Source organism: Myotis lucifugus, unplaced genomic scaffold, assembly GCF_000147115.1.
Source record: "Myotis lucifugus unplaced genomic scaffold, Myoluc2.0 scaffold_71, whole genome shotgun sequence".
Classification (NCBI taxonomy): domain Eukaryota; kingdom Metazoa; phylum Chordata; class Mammalia; order Chiroptera; family Vespertilionidae; genus Myotis; species Myotis lucifugus.
Window position 1 is genome coordinate 2,867,248 of NW_005871119.1, and position 16,999 is coordinate 2,884,246.

Here is a 16,999-nt window from a genome sequence, read left to right on the forward strand (position 1 = left end):
TTTTGACTCCATACTACTACTCCCAATGGTGATACACGTCTTTGTTTAGGGCGTGTGGGTATGGAAGATCAGCAGTTTGGTTTGGCCAGCTTCGGTGCCATGGTGTTGCTTATGGGGATGCTCATCGTCTTAAACTTAGCAGACAGATTTTTGACCTCAGGACATGGACATTAGCAGGTACAGCCATTTGGTTTCCACTCACTCCATGGCAACCGACCTTGTTTGTCGACGGGCCGAGAGGCGGGCATCTCCCTGCGGGGTGTTGTGATAGTGTGGCTCCGAGGGGGGCGCCGGCGGGGGGGCCCGCGAGAGTGCAGAGGTTGCTCCGCTCCGAAACGTTAAAGCCCTCTCCCTCCCCCGCGACGCTCGCGCGGTTTTCCTCCGCGCCCCCACCGCCTCTCACCGGCTGCTCGGAGACAGGAGCCGGCCTCTCGGATGGAGCCGGTGCCGCCGAGAGCTCGTCGCCGGAACCGCCCTCCTCCCTGAGCCCGCATCTCCAGACCTCGCCCGGCGCCTCTCCATTATGCACAGGATCGGCTTGAACGTGTAGCGATATTCCGGGTGGAGAGATGGCTGGGGGCGCGGGGGACTCCAATGGTAGCTGTCTTTTTGCTTCTTCCGCCTCCTGGTTGCTTTGACACCACCTGCTAACCCGCTAGTGTTTTGCCTAGCTCGTTCATCTCTATGATAATTTGGAAAGAAAAAATAAAAAAGCCATTGTTTGGCTCCTTGAGTCTTGAAGAATGTCAGTTTCTGAGGCTTTTCAACAGCAAATGTGTTTGAAGTGACCGTCTGTATTGGCTTTGCGCAGTGCAGTGCAGCCAGGGGGTTGGGGGAGCTAAAACACCGGGAAAGAAATGTCTTTAGGAAGGAGGTCTCTATAGCAGCACCTAGAGGTTGTCCTAGGAGGCCTACATAGGTACAGTTTTCTTAAATCGGCAAACTTTTCCCTTTAGTTGTTTTAGGTTATTTGACACGACGTTCGATTGGTTGATATGTGCAGGTCTTCTAAGCAGAAGCAGTTGTGACATTATTTTGACAGTCACCATTTATTTTTTATCCAGTTGTTTCAATTGCTTTTGGCTTTAAGGCACTTACAAGTTTCGAAATAAAAAAATTAGGTTAACAGGATTTTAGAAACAATCTTACGATTTAAATTTTATAGCCCTTTTTCAGTACTGCACTGCATCCCAGCAGGGGAGGAAATTAACATTCCACATTATGATTCTGCCTCCCTAGAAATGAAAATTTATTCCTGTAGTTTTTGTGTTTGTTGTTAGAGTGAATGGGATAGTGCTTACAGCATGAATACAGTACAATGCGTGGGATATATGCTGTAGAGAAAATGTGTTGCTGGAATTATTTCCGGGTGAGACAATTCTTTGACATTGATGTAGCTTTAACTTCTTTAGAAAAGTGTGTTCTTTTTCAGAAGCTCTCACGTTTGACAATGAAAAGTAAGCTAATTAGCCTTTGCAATTGAAAATGGTTAAAAGACAGTTTTTAATGAGGTTTTTCCTTCTAAAGTCTTTCCTCTGTGCACTATTACACTGAGGTTATGCTCTGCCTATACAAGCTGGGAAAGATGTATCCTTACCTTCATCTCAGTAGTGATTTGAGTTATTTAAACATTGCATCAGGGTTTCCCATTACACAATTTTGTAGAGCTCTTTGGCAGGTAATTGCACTTTGCATACTTTAGAGTTCAGACATTGTCAAGGTCCTCCAATCTCCATATAGTCCAGAGCCACACCCAGGAGTTCTCATTCCTGTCTGTCATTCCCTTCCCACCTCTTGAGTCTCAGAGAGAATTGAGAACAAAGATAGAATATATCTTTGTGTGATGGTTAAATCTCTTTTAGTGATGTTTTTGGTAAAAATCACAAATGAAATAGGAGAGGGTTATGCAGTTGCCTTATTTGAAAGCTTGCCACTCTCATGGAAGACATAAAATAATACAATATTTTGAGCTTTGAGAGTAGCCACTGGGACACAAGTGACCTCTCACTAGCAGATGGAGGAAAGGTGCCCTGGCTATCCACTTACGAAACCTGAGACTGCTTCCTTGCTTTCTGTAATCAGCTACCTAGTGTAGGTAGATGGTATTTCTTAACTTAGAGGCTTAGTGGGATATAGCCTGTTCTGCCTTGCTGCTGTGTCAAGAGGAGTATTTTTCAGATTCAGGCAGATCAGACCTGAAGCCTGTGGTGTCCCATTTCCTTTCACTGCCTCTTCCCCTCTCTTCCATGCTCTCCGGGTACCTTTTCTTTGACTCATTAACACTGATCCAATTCCAAGATGATTTCTTCTCACTATAATTTTATGAAAATATGGGTGAAGGAGTTTCAGAGTAGAAAACTAGTCTCTTAGATGAGGCTGAAGAGAATGTTGATGAGTCTGATGTTTGGAAAGGGGGAAAATAAAAATGGGTGGAGAGAAAGATGGTCTTGAGAAATATAAATTATTTGAGGACACGAATTATTCAGGGAGAGCAAGAAATGAGCGAGACTCTATGCCTTTGTGTGCTTTCATCCCCAGAACTGTAGTTATATGCTTCTGTCTTTCTGTTTTATTACTTCATTGAATATTTCTCTCCATTGACATTTCTATCTTAGTGTAAACAACATGTATCTATTTTGGACTGTTTATAACAGGAATAGTTACAATTTTGTAGAATATATTTGATGATCCAAGATATTTTTGTCCTAGGGCAGTGGTCGGCAAACTGCGGCTTGCGAGCCACATGCAGCTCTTTGGCCCCTTGAGTGTGGCTCTTCCTAGCCTTAGGAGTACCCTAATTAAGTTAATAACAATGTACCTATCTATATAAGTTTAAGTTTAAAAAATTTGGCTCTCAAAAGAAATTTCAATTGTTGTACTGTTGATATTTTGAGCTGTTTTATCAAATGATGCTATTTAATAAAACATGTCCAAAGCAATGTATAAAACTGGGCTTCCTAACAGCACATATCTAGCAAATACAGCATATGACCCATAGTTTATTAATATAGAAAATGTTACTTTTACTATATCATTGACACTTCATATATTGAATTGAAACTTTGAAAGAGCTGTACGTTTAGAAAAACAAGAACTTTTCCACTTCCTTATTTAATAGCTTCAGATATTTTTAACAAGTAAACTAATCTTGGTTTATATTATATAGGAAAGTATAGATTGATGTGGGACTTTTTAAAAAAATTTTGTTTTATTGCTTAAAATATTACAAAGAGTAGTACATATGTCTCCTTTTTTTTCCCCCCTTGACTTTCCTCCGGCCTCCCCTACCCCCCCAGTGTCTTGTGTCCATTGGTTATGCTTATATGCATGCATACAAGTCCTTTGGTTGATCCCCCGCACCAACTCTCCCTGGCCTTCCCGCTGCAGTTTGACAGTCTGTTCGATGCTGCTCTGCCTCTGTATCTATTTTTGCTCATCAGTTTATAATGGTCTTTATTATCCATAAATGAGTGAGATCATGTGGTATTTTTCTTTCATTGACTGGCTTATTTCACTTAGCATAATGCTCTCCAGTTCCATCCATGCTGTTGCAAATGGTAAGAATTCCTTCTTTTTTACAGCAGCAGAGTATTCCATTGTGTAGATGTACCACAATTTTCTAATCCATTCATCTGCTGATGGGCACTTAGGCTGTTTCCACATCTTAGCTATGGTAACTTGTGTTGCTATGAACATAGGGGTGCATATATCCTTTCTGATTGGTGTTTCTGGTTTCTTGGGATATATTCCTAGAAGTGGTATTACTGGGTCAAATGGGAGTTCCATTTTTAACTTTTTGAGGAAACTCCATACTGTCTTCCATAGTGGCTGCACCAGTCTACATTCCCACCAGCAGTGAAAGGGGGTTCCTTTTTCTCCGCATCCTCTCCAGCACTTGTCGTTTGTTAATGTGGCACTTTTTGCCAGTTGGTGGTATGAGAGTAGGAGGTACTCTGATGTCATTGTGTTTATTATTTATTCTATTACTTTATGAGTATATTAAAATTATTAGGACTGGTATCCTTGACTCAAAATGAAATCTAATCAAGAGATGTGAACTGATGAATCTAAATATTCCCCAGTCTGTAAATACCCAAATTATCTACATCATTCATTGTGTTCATTTGTTATTTTAATAAATGCTTATTAGTAAACTTGTGTAACTGATATTTAGCAAAAATAAATAAAATCTGAAGAATTAATAGCCAGCATCCCCACAATAAGGCCAAATGTCTCCTGAGCCACCATATTTCTTTTTAATCCCATGTTTTTAAACAGCTATTGTTCGTGAAGTATGTATGTACATATATGTGTGTGTATTTGTGCGTGTATGCGTGTGTGTGTTGTGTGTGTGTGTGTATGTGTGTGTGTGTGTGTTTGACACTGCTCTCTGTTCAAAGATATAGTACCCAACGTTTTGGTGAAAAATTTTGTCTACTTGGGAGTTGAAGCTAGAGCATAAAAGACCAGCCTTGCTGGGTCTGTAAATTAACTTTGGAGGGGGTAGAAGGGAGAGAGGGATGAATGGTACAGGAGGAGGAAAAATGATGGTGAAGTTTGGAAGCTAGGCTTAAATAATCATTCATTCTTTCCACATGTGCAGGCACAGTGCTGGGCTCTGAGGAGAGAATGAGAACACTGGATTATTGCCCCCATGCAGCTTAGGAAGTCTAGAGGGTCAAGGCCATGGTCTGAGGGCAGTGTGATCTGTCAGTCAGGCCTACTTGGGGCCTAGGAAAGGTCAGAAAAGTCCTTCTCTACTCTTCTCCTCTCTACTTCTACCTATAATGCAGTCTTGTGTTGTGACAAGAATATTAAAGCTCTGTTTCAGTATATGTTTCATCATGTGAAGTTGTTTTGGATACTGTTGGAGAGTTCCTGGGAACTGGCAGCGTGCTTAAGGGTCAGTGAATTATCTGGTTTGCCAAAACTGGGGGCTTGTAGAAGGGGACCTTTAGCTCAACTCTAGTAAGTTGGGCTAAAAGCAGGTCTGTTGTAGAGAAGCATGTGTCTTAAACATTGTACAGTATATTTACATTAGAATTATTATTTATCACAGTTACTGTGTACATTTTTATTTATGTATTGCCTAAAATAGGTTTTGTTTGTTTATTTGGATTAGTCTTGGAACCCTGCCAGTCACCATTTTCAATGTTTCTCAAGAAAAGGCATTCCAAATTCTAGGCAGCCAATTAAAGACAAATAAGTGTAGCAGTCCCATTTCCTAACACAGGATCTCCTTTGATCAGTGTTTTCCATGAGGTTCTAGAGCAAGCATGTCAAACTCAAAGGCTAAAACAGGCCAAATAAATTAGGCATGTGGCCCAAGGGCTGTGAGTTTGACATGCATGTCCTAGAGTTATCTCATAACCTCCCTGAAGCTTTTAAGAGGTCCATGTTACTTAAGGGTTTTCTGGGGTTTTGTTTATTTGTTTGGTTCCTGTTGGCTTTTACTTCACTCCAGTGTGGTTTTGTTCCTTTCCCCAACAGCATATAGCAGAAGTTCTATCACAGATGGAATACCAAGAGGGTAAATGCAGATTCTAAAACTGGTGTCAGGACATAGTTTTATAGTTAGTTTCTTTGGCTTAGGGAGAAAGGTTTTAAGCATTACACAGATAATTACTTCAGACAATGCTTTTGTGATCTTAAGAGCCACATAGAAGTTGGTATGTATGTATGTATGTATGTATGTATGTATTTCAGAGAGGAAGGGAGAGGGAGAGAGGATAGAAACATCAATGATGAGAGAGAATTATTGATCAGTTGCCTCCTGCACACCCCACACTAGAGATGGAGCCTGCAACCCGGACATGTGCCCTGACTTGGAATCGAACTGTGACCTCCTGGTTCATAGTTTGATGCTCAGCCACTGAACCATGCTAGCTGGGCAGAAGTTGGTTATCCTTTAAAAACTCAATTTGCTTTAGTTTTTTCTCAAGTCATATGATATTGTCATTAGTGAATGGTTTATTATTATTAACAATAAGTATTGTTTTGGATTTGGATATTTATTATTTTGAGTCACTTATTTTGAGTTAGACATGTGTTGAATTAAACACAGAAATGAGTTGTGTAACAGAATTTGTCTTTTCTCATTTTGGATGGCTCTTTTTTTTCCCCCCTTTTCATTATCAGGACATTTTTCCTTGACAAGTCAAGGTGCTATTGTTTTATTTTCCCTTGGAATGAGAATATTAGAATATATATTTTTAAATCACATGGGTTTGAGCTTTTATTAAAGGGAAGGGAGGAAATACCTGGCCTTTCAAAACCAGCTTCTAAATTTTCTTTCTAAACTGGTCAGTCAGTCAGTATTTCTCTGCCCACAGACCTGCAGCTCCAGCCAACTTGGATAGTTCATCCTTGAGTAAAATTTGTGCATGTCCACCTGCCCTTCCCCAGTCTACCTCTACAGATGGCCCTTCACCTGAACCCAGCAGTTTCCCTCCTTTATAAAGCCTTTCTTGGCCATGGTACCCTAGAACCTTTATTGCTTTATGTGATCCCATTTCTTTTAGCAATTACCCATGTACTTCCTCATACCATTTTTTCTGTGATTTCATTGTCTTGAATTGTTTAAGTCATTATTATTTACCTTTTCACTGTGTATTTTTCTCCCCAACACTAGGGAGTGGCACATGTTAATTTCATATGTATTGAGAAGATGACCCCCTTAACCTAGACTAATTTCAAATAGTGAGATATTCTGATTACTAAACACTAATAAGGTTTTGGACCACACTAAATCATAGAACACATTTTTAAATGATTTTGATCATAAGTTAGTCAATTGATGTTGACTAAATTTAATGAAGGAATCAAACCATTAAATTATTTTTTAGCACTGAACAGTTATTTTCATGAAATGTGAAATCAGGCATAATTCTTCTCTCTTCATTGCCTATACAGCATTGTGAAGTGTGTGGAAGTGAGGAGGGCAGCATGGAATAGAGAATGGAAAGAACACTGGACTGGGATTTAGGTGACCTAGGCTTTAGTCCTGGATCTCCTGCTAATTAGCTTTGAGAGTTTGGTCAAGTCCATTTGCTTTTCCTACCTCAACTGTTTTCATGTGTGAATGGAGAGAGTTGAATTAAGTAATCTCTAAGGTCTCACTCAGCTCTAAAATTCTGGATATAGACGCAATTTTTAAAAATTCTTTAAATAGCCCAGCTGGTGTGACTCAGTGATTGTGTGTCGACTTATGAACCAGGGGGTAATAGTTCGATTTCTGGTCAGGGCTCATGCCCAGGTTGCGGGCTCGATCCCCAGTAGGCGTCATGCAGGAGGCAGCCAATCAATGATTCTCTCTCATCATTGATGTTTCTCTTTCTCCCTCTCCCTTCCTCTCTGAAAGCAATACTAATATATTTTTAAAAATAAAATTCTTTAAATACATAAAGCAATTTCAGATAAACATTGATCAGTAATTCAAAAATCTCATCTATGCAATAATTACTATCTTTTCAACAAAACAGTTATCAGTACTGCCCAAATAGAAGTAACTTTCATATTTAGTCTTTTTTACTTTCTCTTATATTCTCCATAAGAAGTAAGTAAAGGAACAGAAAAACAAAAGGATACAGATATTTTAGCAACTGCATTGGCATAGCACTGTTATAGCACATAGTACTGCTATAATACTGTACCTATTTAATTATCTAAATATTCCTTGACTAACCAAGATTATAATACTGTACCTATTTAATTATCTAAATATTCCTTGACTAACCAAGATTAACTATTTTGCCAAGAGTAGTAGCAATAATATTAAAGAATAGGTTCATTATGCATTATACATATAATGTATATAATCATACATTACATTTATTATATAATATGCAACTGCTGAGGATGCTTGTTACATGGTCTTGGGCAAGTTATTCATGGTTCTTTGGTCTCCTATTTCTACCTAAATCATGAGGCTTGAGCTTACTATGAATCAGGGGGTAACAGTTTGATTCCTGGTAACAGTACATGATCTCTTAAGACCACTTTATTGAATCTTCAGAATATCTCCTAAAGCAATGGCTTCTATAGTTGAAATTTAATCGTTATATTTTTTCTATAAAATGCAAAATTTTATCATACACCATTACAAAAGATTTCCAATTATAGACACTTTATCTTTGAGAATTTCTAGTTTAAATTTGGAAGTGTGATGTAAACTTTTTGTAAAATTACTAAAAATATGAAAGTCTTGGGGAAAACAAAATAAACTAAATGGCTTTGGTGTGTGTTTCTTAACTAAAAGGGTAATTTAAAAAAATCTTACATTTGTTATATATTTTCTTCACAGAATATTATAATTTATTCTATTTTAATTAGAATATAAGTCTTGGAATTTGAAATGAAAATGCATTAATCCACTGAAGGAATCAGTTAATTTTAGATATGATCACATATAGGCATTTGTGATTTTGAACTGGAATAGTCAAAATAAGCTTCTTTGTTTTCATTTTTATTTGTTTATTAACTGAAAACTTAGGCACAAGATATGTATTAAAAAATTTCACAGATTTTTACATATACATGTTCATAGCAGCATTATTCATGATAGCCAGGAGGTGAAAGCAACCCAAATGTCCAGTGATGGTTAAACAAGATATGGTATATACATACAATGGAATATTATCCAGCCTTACAAGGAAGGAAATTCTGGCATATGCTACAACATAAATGAACCTTTTTTCATTATGCTAAATGAAAAAAGCCAGACACAAAAAGACAAATACTTATGTGAGATCTCTGCAGTAGTCAAATTCATAGAAACAGAAAAGGGCTAGGGCAAAGGAGGAGATGGGGAGTTGTTTAATGATACAGAGTTTCAGTTTTGCAAGAAGAAAAAGTTCTAGAGATTGGTTGCACAACAATGTGAATATACTTAACACTGTTGAACTATACACTTAAAAATGGCTAAGGTGGTAAATTGTATGTGTTTTTTATCAATTAAAAACAAATTTACATATTATGTAATTAATATGATAGCACCTCTTGAAATTATCTTTATTCAGTGTTCAGTGATAAATAAGTTGATTCTTTTTTTAAAAAATATATTTTATTGATTTTTTACAGAGAGGAAGGGAAAGGGATAGAGAGTCAGAAACACCGATGAAAGAGAAACATCGATCAGCTGCCTCCTGCACACTCCCTACTGGGGATGTGCCCGCAACTAAGGTACATGCCCTTGACCAGAATTGAACCTGGGACCCTTGAGTCCATAGGCCGACGCTCTATCCACTGAGCCAAACTGGTTAGGGCAATAAGTTGATTCTTTTATTTTTTCAGCTTTTAGTAAAAATGGCTTTATAAAAAGTGTGCATAGCTGTTGCCTTAACAGAAGTCCCTAGGGGCTAAAGTAGCAGATAACAAAGAAGACAACCTTGCCTTTGTATTTTGCTTTCAAGTTTGACCAAGAACTTCACAACAACCTGGGAGGTAGGCCTGGCAAGCATTGTTATTTCCATGTGTGTGGAAGTCCTTGAGAGTCATAGAAGCTAAATAACTTACTGATGAACACTATATTGGAAATGGGTCTAAACAGGTCATTTTGTTACCCATCACACTAGCTAAGCAGGAAAGCAATAATCAGCCCTCTGACCTGTTTATGTTCTCTTATATTACCTTATATATATTTTTTAATCCTCACCTGAGGAAATGTTTTTTATTGATTTTAGAGAGAGAGCGAGAGAAAGATTGATTGTTTGCCTCCCATATGTGCCCCAACCTAGGGGTCAACCTGCAACCTAAGTATGTGCCCTGATCAGGAATTGAACTCAGAACCTTTTGGTGTACTGGATGACACTCCAACCAACTGAGCTACCCAGCCAGGGCTATTTTACTTTATCTTAACTGCTATCTCATCTACAAAGTATCACTATTTAGAATACTAAATCTGAGCAAAGTCATTATACCACCAGAGATAATCTAAAGAAAGACATCTGAAATGCTCAAAGAGGCTGTTGTATAAGATTAAATTAAAAAGTGATATTTATTGTGCTCACTTCGGCAGCACATATACTAAAAAGTGATATTTATTTATATAAATTTATATATTTACTAGAGGCCTGATGCACGAAATTTGTGCAAGAGTAGGCCTTCCTCCCCCCAGTTGCCGGCACCAGCTTCCCTCTGGCACCCGGGACCTGGGCTTCCCTAGCAGCCCCGGCTTCATCTGGAAGGACATCTGGTCTAATTAGCATATTATGCTTTTATTATTATAGATATCATATATATGAATATATTGTATAATTTACATATAAAATATAAAAAGTGGTATTTAGCTTGAGAAGATGAAGTTGACTTCCATATGGTGGAGTAGCTAGGACCTTAAAAAATAAATCAAAGTGAATCATGAAGTGTTTGCCAAATTTTATAATATAAAAAAATAGAAACTATTGTTAATTAGTGAAAAGGATTAAATTCAGGATGTACAGTGGATATTCAGCTTATAGAACTGTTAGCAAGAGAAGATTTTGGCCAAACTTCCCATTGAAACACATATATACACTCCAATTTTATCTTCAGTCTTTTTTTTCTAGAGGGAAACACCATTTTAATCTTTAAAGCCTTAAATTAATACCATTGGCAGCACAAAAGGGGAGGTTTGGACTCTGAATTTCTCAGATTAGCACAGGGAGAAAGTTTCATGAAATTTCTGAAAATCTCAGCAAAATGTGAAAACTGAGTGAGAAGGAAACTATTTATCTACATTCTATCTTGGCTCCCAGGATATGAGGCATTACTAGTATTCTTCTGTATCTCATATATATATATATCTTTTCCCCCAGATCTCTTCTTGTACCACATCTCCACATCTCCTCCCACCTGGGTATTGTTTCCTCTTTCCCTAGGAACTGGCTTTTATGAATATGAATTTAAAAAAAGTTAAATATATTGAGGTAGCATTGGTTAATAACATGTTTCAAGTCTACAGTTCTATAATGCATCATCTGTACATTGCATTCTGTGCTCACCACCCAAAGTCTAATCTTCATCCTCCCCATCCCTTCTCCTCTTGCCATTTTTTTTAAGCCACGAATTTAGCTATCATCTGCACATGGTGAAACTCACTGCTACTTATTGAGCTTCTATTAAAGGACCACATGGACTATAGAATGCTGTAGTGTGCATTTTATACACCTTATCTTATTTAATGTTCATAGAAGCCCTATAAGGTAGGTAGTATTTTACTACTGTATGATGAAGAAATAGACTTAAAACTACACAGCTGGAAAGTAACAGAGCTGGAATTGAATCTTCTCCTTTATGTGAGTGACCTTTTCATGCAGCAGTACAACCTCCCTATTCATCCAACAAATACTGCTTTATTGCCTACTGATAACAGTGAACATTTATTGGATGCTTACTGAGTTCCAGTCACTGTGTCCAATGATTTATATATATATTATTACATTTAATTCTCATTTTCCTTTTACCTAGGTACTATTATCCACATTTTCCTAGTGAGAAAACCAATTTTCCCTGGATTATCCATCTAATATCTACTCTCCCAAATTAAACCTCATAATAATCAGTCTTCAGCTTGAATCACATAGTCACTCATCCCATCTGTGTTACTGTCTTTTCTCCTTTGCAGCCTCTGAATGCATCCTTATTTATCTGCTCTCTATGGGAAATCCTATAATTTCTCTCACTTTCTACTTTTATTCTGATCTGTTTTTAGACAAACTTGGAACCAAAATTCTTTTTTTCTCTGCTTTTTAACTTCTCCCTTCATTGTTTTAGGCTCTTCGGTGACTGTTAGAAACCGAGTTACATAAAACATTTTTTGCCCTCTTGTTCCAACCCTGCGCTGGAGTCCTCTCAGGCCATTTGTTCCCTCAGACTTCAGATACCGCAGTTTACCCTCGCCTTGCTGGTGACAGTCTCCTTCCTGTCTGCCCATCACACACTGACCTCTTTGTCATTTGTAACCCAGTTTCTGCCTGGACCACCTCTCTACTCTGCCAAAGCTGTCCTTTCTTAAATTCATCCAGGTGCTCTTTCCAAGCTCAAGCCATCATCATCCTCTTCCCTGTGTACCTAGGGGGTAAAAGCAGAAATTTCCCTGCTCATCACCCTGACTCGGTAGGAAATTAATGACTCTCATTTATCCACTACTTTCAGAATCTGTATTTTTTCCCCGAGTATATATCAGGTCGTTTCCTGTCCCATTGTATCAAGGTATGTGAAGACCCTTTCTCCTCCATTTCTGCCTTTTTCACCTCACTGATGCCCAAGCTCTTACTTGGCTTGGAGAATACTATATTAAGCACCATATTTTAGATGAGAACCTAGAAGAGTCCTTATGGTGTTATTTAGTTTATTCCTGTCATAGAGATAAAATCTTTCTCAACCTCTTCTTGACAGCAGTTATTTACATTTTTTATTAAAAATTTATTTTAACAAAGGGCTGAGGCTGCTTAGATATACCAGGTATTCTTATAGAGATACTTTAATAAATAAGGGCCCTCATGACATTATAGTAAATGGAGAAAGACATGACTACCTCCGTAAGAAAAAGACTGCAGTTTGCCTTTGAGGTGCTTTTAAGTGCAGTGTCATATGGAGTAACTATTATTTTTGTGTAGTCTGTAAAGGCAAATGGATTTTTAACAGTATCACTTACATATCAATGATTAGTAGCCAGGTGTAAAGAAAATGGAGTTGATTTGACACTATTGGTTCTAACTTAAGGAGGATGAATAGTTTCAGAGAATGTGTTGTATATACTTCTTTTTTTTTTAAAATACATTTTATTGATTTTTCACAGAAGGAAGGAAGAGGGATAGAGTTAGAAACATTGATCAGCTGCCTCCTGCACACCCCCCACTGGGAATGTGCCCGCAACCAAGGTACATGCCCTTGACCGGAATCGAACCCGGGACCCTTCAGTCCACAGGCCGACGCTCTATCCACTGAGCCAAACCGGCTAGGGCTGTATATACTTCTTGATGTGTTGAATACCAACATCTCTAGTTGGTTGTCAGACTTGTGTTTTGCTTTTGTTTTTGGTAGGTGAAATAGACAGACTTGTTAGAAGAGAAAGAAGTGGCTGATTTCAGGTAGATTCTAGGAAAAATTAATCAAACTTTTATGATTTGGTTATATAGTAAATAAAGTAGGCCCATATTTCTTTATATATATATTTATTTATTTATTTCAGAGAGAGGAAGGGAGAGAGAGAAACATCAATGATAAGAAAGAATCATTGATCAGCTGCCTCTTGCACGATTCCTACTGAGAATCAAACTTGCAACCTGGCATATGCTCTGACTGGGAATCGAACCGTGACCTGGTTCATAGGTCAATGCTCCACCACTGAGTAACACTGGCCAGGAAAACTAGCAGTTCTTCTTAGACTTTAATATGTAAAATCACTTGGGAATAATTACAATACAGATTCTGGCTTAGTAGGTCTGGAGTGTGACCTGAGATTCTGCTAGCAAGCTTCCAGGAGTTGCTTTTCTGCTGGTGCATGGACCACACTTTGAACCAAAGTGTGTATTCCTAATTTCTTTGATAATCTGCTACTTGTACTACTATGGAAAAAGACAAATTTAAAAATGTTCTTCTGCTATTGATTTTAAAATATACTTAAGAAAGCCAAACAATGGCATGAATTTTTATAGAACATTTATTTGTGGGTTGTTGTTTTTTACCCCAACAGGGACTGTATAACTTTTAGAACCATTTTGATCAGTAGCTGTTGCTCATTTTATCTGAATCAAAAGGGCGGTTTAGAAATGTCCTGAATGTCTATTCTCATAGTAGCAGTAGCTATAATAATAATAATTTATTTTCTAGATACTTTGTGACCTTCATTCAGTCTGCTAGTCTTCAGCCATTTGCTTGGTGCATCCACTGTACAAGCCCTTGTGCCTGTAGAGAAAACATTTTATTAATTTTTTGGGATGGGATATGATAGCCAGCTTAGACTGATTGTGGAAGAAAGTTAATGCTGCCCTAATGGGTTTGGCTCAGTGAATAGAGCGTTGGCCTGCGGACTGAAGGGTCCCAGGTTCCATTCTGGTCAAGAGCATGTACCTTGGCTGCGGGCACCCAGTAGGGGGTGTGCAGGAGGCAGCTGATGGATGTGTCTCCCCCATCGATGTTTCTAATTCTCTATCCCTCTCCTTTCCTCTCTGTAAAAAATCAATAAGATATATTTAAAAAAATAAAAAATAAATAAAACTACCTGCAAATGCCCCCCCCCCCCCCAAAAAGAAAGAAACAAAGAAAGTTAATGCTGACTGGTAGAAGTCCTGAGTTCTAAAAAGCTTTAAAAGATATGTCTTTCAAAAAGAAGAGATCTGTTAGAGATATTTAAGGAAGTTGCTGATATGCACTGATAATTGGTTGTGAAAATTTATTATAGTTGTTTGCATACAAATAGAGATTTCTAAAGAACTTGGGTTAATTCAAAACTATTGGATGGATTAGAATTATTTTATTATTTATTACATCTCGCTTACATTTTCTTTAAAACAAGGTCTTGTTGTTGTTGTTTTTTAAAAAAAAAAAAAAACAAAGAAAAAAAACCAGCCTCTCTTGCCCGGCATGGCTTAGTGGTTGAGCTTCGACTTATGAACCAGGAGGGTGAGGTTCAATTCCTGGTCAGGGCATATGATTTGGCTTTATAGTATAAAACATCTTCCCTTTCCATTCCTCTCTGAATCAGTAAAAATATATTAAAAAATAAAAAAACAGCCTTCCTAAATAATTTAAAATTCAGAGTTAGACTTGCTATACATTTGCTCTCCCGAATAAATTATAAAATGTTCCGTTTTCTCAGTTTAAACTTTTCCCTAATATTTATTGTTGGTGGTAATTTTTCTTTAATTTGGTTTAACTCTTCTCTTGGAAGAGTGGTTGGATTATTGTCAATAATAATGATTATTGCCAACATTTATGGAGCTCTTATTCTGTGTCAGACACTGTACATGGAGTATTTTATTTCTCCTAAGGACCCCCCTTTTTATCATAAGGCCAGAGAGACTAAGTAACTTGTTCAGGTTTATTCAGCTGGTAAATGGGGGAGGTAGTATTCCAATGCTGATGGCCTGACTTGAGAGTCCATACTCAGAACCTTGAGAATCCCTCTAGGTTAGGAAGAAAAGGCCTACAAGACATCAGAGAGCTTGACTTTTAATGAGAGGGTCTCAGGTTATTCCTGACATAAGATACACTTGTGAAGTTTTGGAATGGAGAGGGAAAGGGTGCCACAGAAGGAATGACTTTGTGATATCCATGCTTACTAGGAAATTTCACATTTAATCAGCACACATCAACTCTCTGACATATTATTTCTTCACTAAAAAGAAAAGGACAGTCGATTTTCCATCTGTAGTGTCCGTTGCCTACCCCATCATTTTGGAAAAATCTTACTCTCTTGGTTTCCGTGATGTTATTCTCTTCCTTCTTCTCTGGCTACTTTGAAACCATTTATTTCTCCCAGTCTTCCCATAAGTGTTCCCCCAGGGTTCATTCCTTGCTCATTTTACTCTATGTGCTCTTTTTATTCTGTGAGCTCTTTTTATTCTATGTGCTCTTCTCCTTGTGACTTCAGACACGGGTGTGATTTTCATTGCCAGGCTCCTATGTGTCTGCAGCCCTGGCAGTCCTCTGCGGCTGAGAGCCCACTGGATACTTCCTCCTACATGCCGCACAAGTACTTCAAACACAAGATGTTTAAAAGTTTACCTGATCATCTCCTTCCAGATCTACTCCTTTTCCTTTATGCTCTGTCCTGGATTATGACTTCACCATCTATGCCACCAGCCACTCCAGAAATCTGGGAGTAATCCTGAACTTTCAGTCTCACCTCTTATATCCATATCAGTCACCAAGTCTATAGATTTATTCTTGTTATTTTCTTATCTGCCCATCTTTTCTATCACCAGTGCAGTTTCCATCATTTCTTGCAATTTACTGGTCTCCAAGTTTGGCTGCCCATCAGAATCACCAGGGGCACTTTGAGATTATAGTGTTGGGTCCCACCCACAGAGATTTTGATTCAGTAGATCTGGGGTGGGGCCTAGGAATCTGTTTTTTAACAAGCAGATGATTCTTATCAGACTCTCCCAGGTCTGATCTAACCTATACATCTTCAATTTCCTGCCGTCTTTCCTTGTATAACCCCTGCTTCAGGCCTGCTTGGTTGCGAAAATAAGTGCTTTTTGTTTTTTTCTTTTGGGCTATATGTTTGTACATATGTTTTTCTCCCTCCCTATTTGCTTGACAAATTTCTCTTTTATTCTTCAAGAATAAACATTGTTTATTCTCTCCTGTCCTAACATTGTTCTTTAGACTAGCCTCTGATATTGTTTTCATTATCCTGCACAGCACTTGATTTTTCATGTCTGTCTTCTCCTCTAATAGATGCGTTTTGAGAGGTCAAGGAACAAGTAACCTGCCCCAAATCACTTAGATCAGAAGAGGTGGAGACTCTGACTTGAAAGTCTGTTCTATTTATCCTTATAAGAGACAAATCAGGTTAGGAATAAAAGCCTATTGATGGGTCATGGATACAGACAATGGTATGATGATTACCAGAGGGAAGGGGGCTGATGAAGGCAGGTGGAAGAGGGTAAATGAGAGATAAATGGTTTACTTCCATAAGTAAATTAGACTTTGATGCACACCATGTAATGTTCAGATGATGTATTGTAGAATTGTATACTTGAAACTATATAATTTTATTGACCAATGTAACCCCAATAAATTCAATTTAAAAAACCCTGTTGGTGGAGGGTTTTTTTAAGGGAAGCCCCATTTAAACAGATGATTTTTCTTCCCATTTTTTATAAAGGTATAATTTACACATAATAAAATTAACTCTAATTTTTAATGATTAATTTGTGAGTTTTGACACACATTCGGTTGTATAAACATTACATGGTTTTAATACAGATAAAATTATAAATGTTTGTAAATAAATCAGTCCCACTTGGCATGAGCTTTATGAAGCAGCCACAGTGTTTTAAATAGAAAG

General features: G+C 37.8%; 1 protein-coding gene across 1 annotated transcript in view; it reads left to right on the top strand.

Annotated features, from left to right (window-relative positions):
• The first annotated feature begins 382 nt into the window (after nucleotides 1-382).
• ELOVL4 (ELOVL fatty acid elongase 4) overlaps nucleotides 383-16,999 on the top strand; it is a 32,366-nt gene continuing 15,749 nt past the window's right edge. Inside the window, exon 1 of the mRNA XM_014457219.2 lies at nucleotides 383-597. Within this exon, the coding sequence (XP_014312705.2) occupies nucleotides 570-597 (28 nt within the window). The 5' untranslated portion in view covers nucleotides 383-569. The remainder of the gene's footprint in view (nucleotides 598-16,999) is intronic.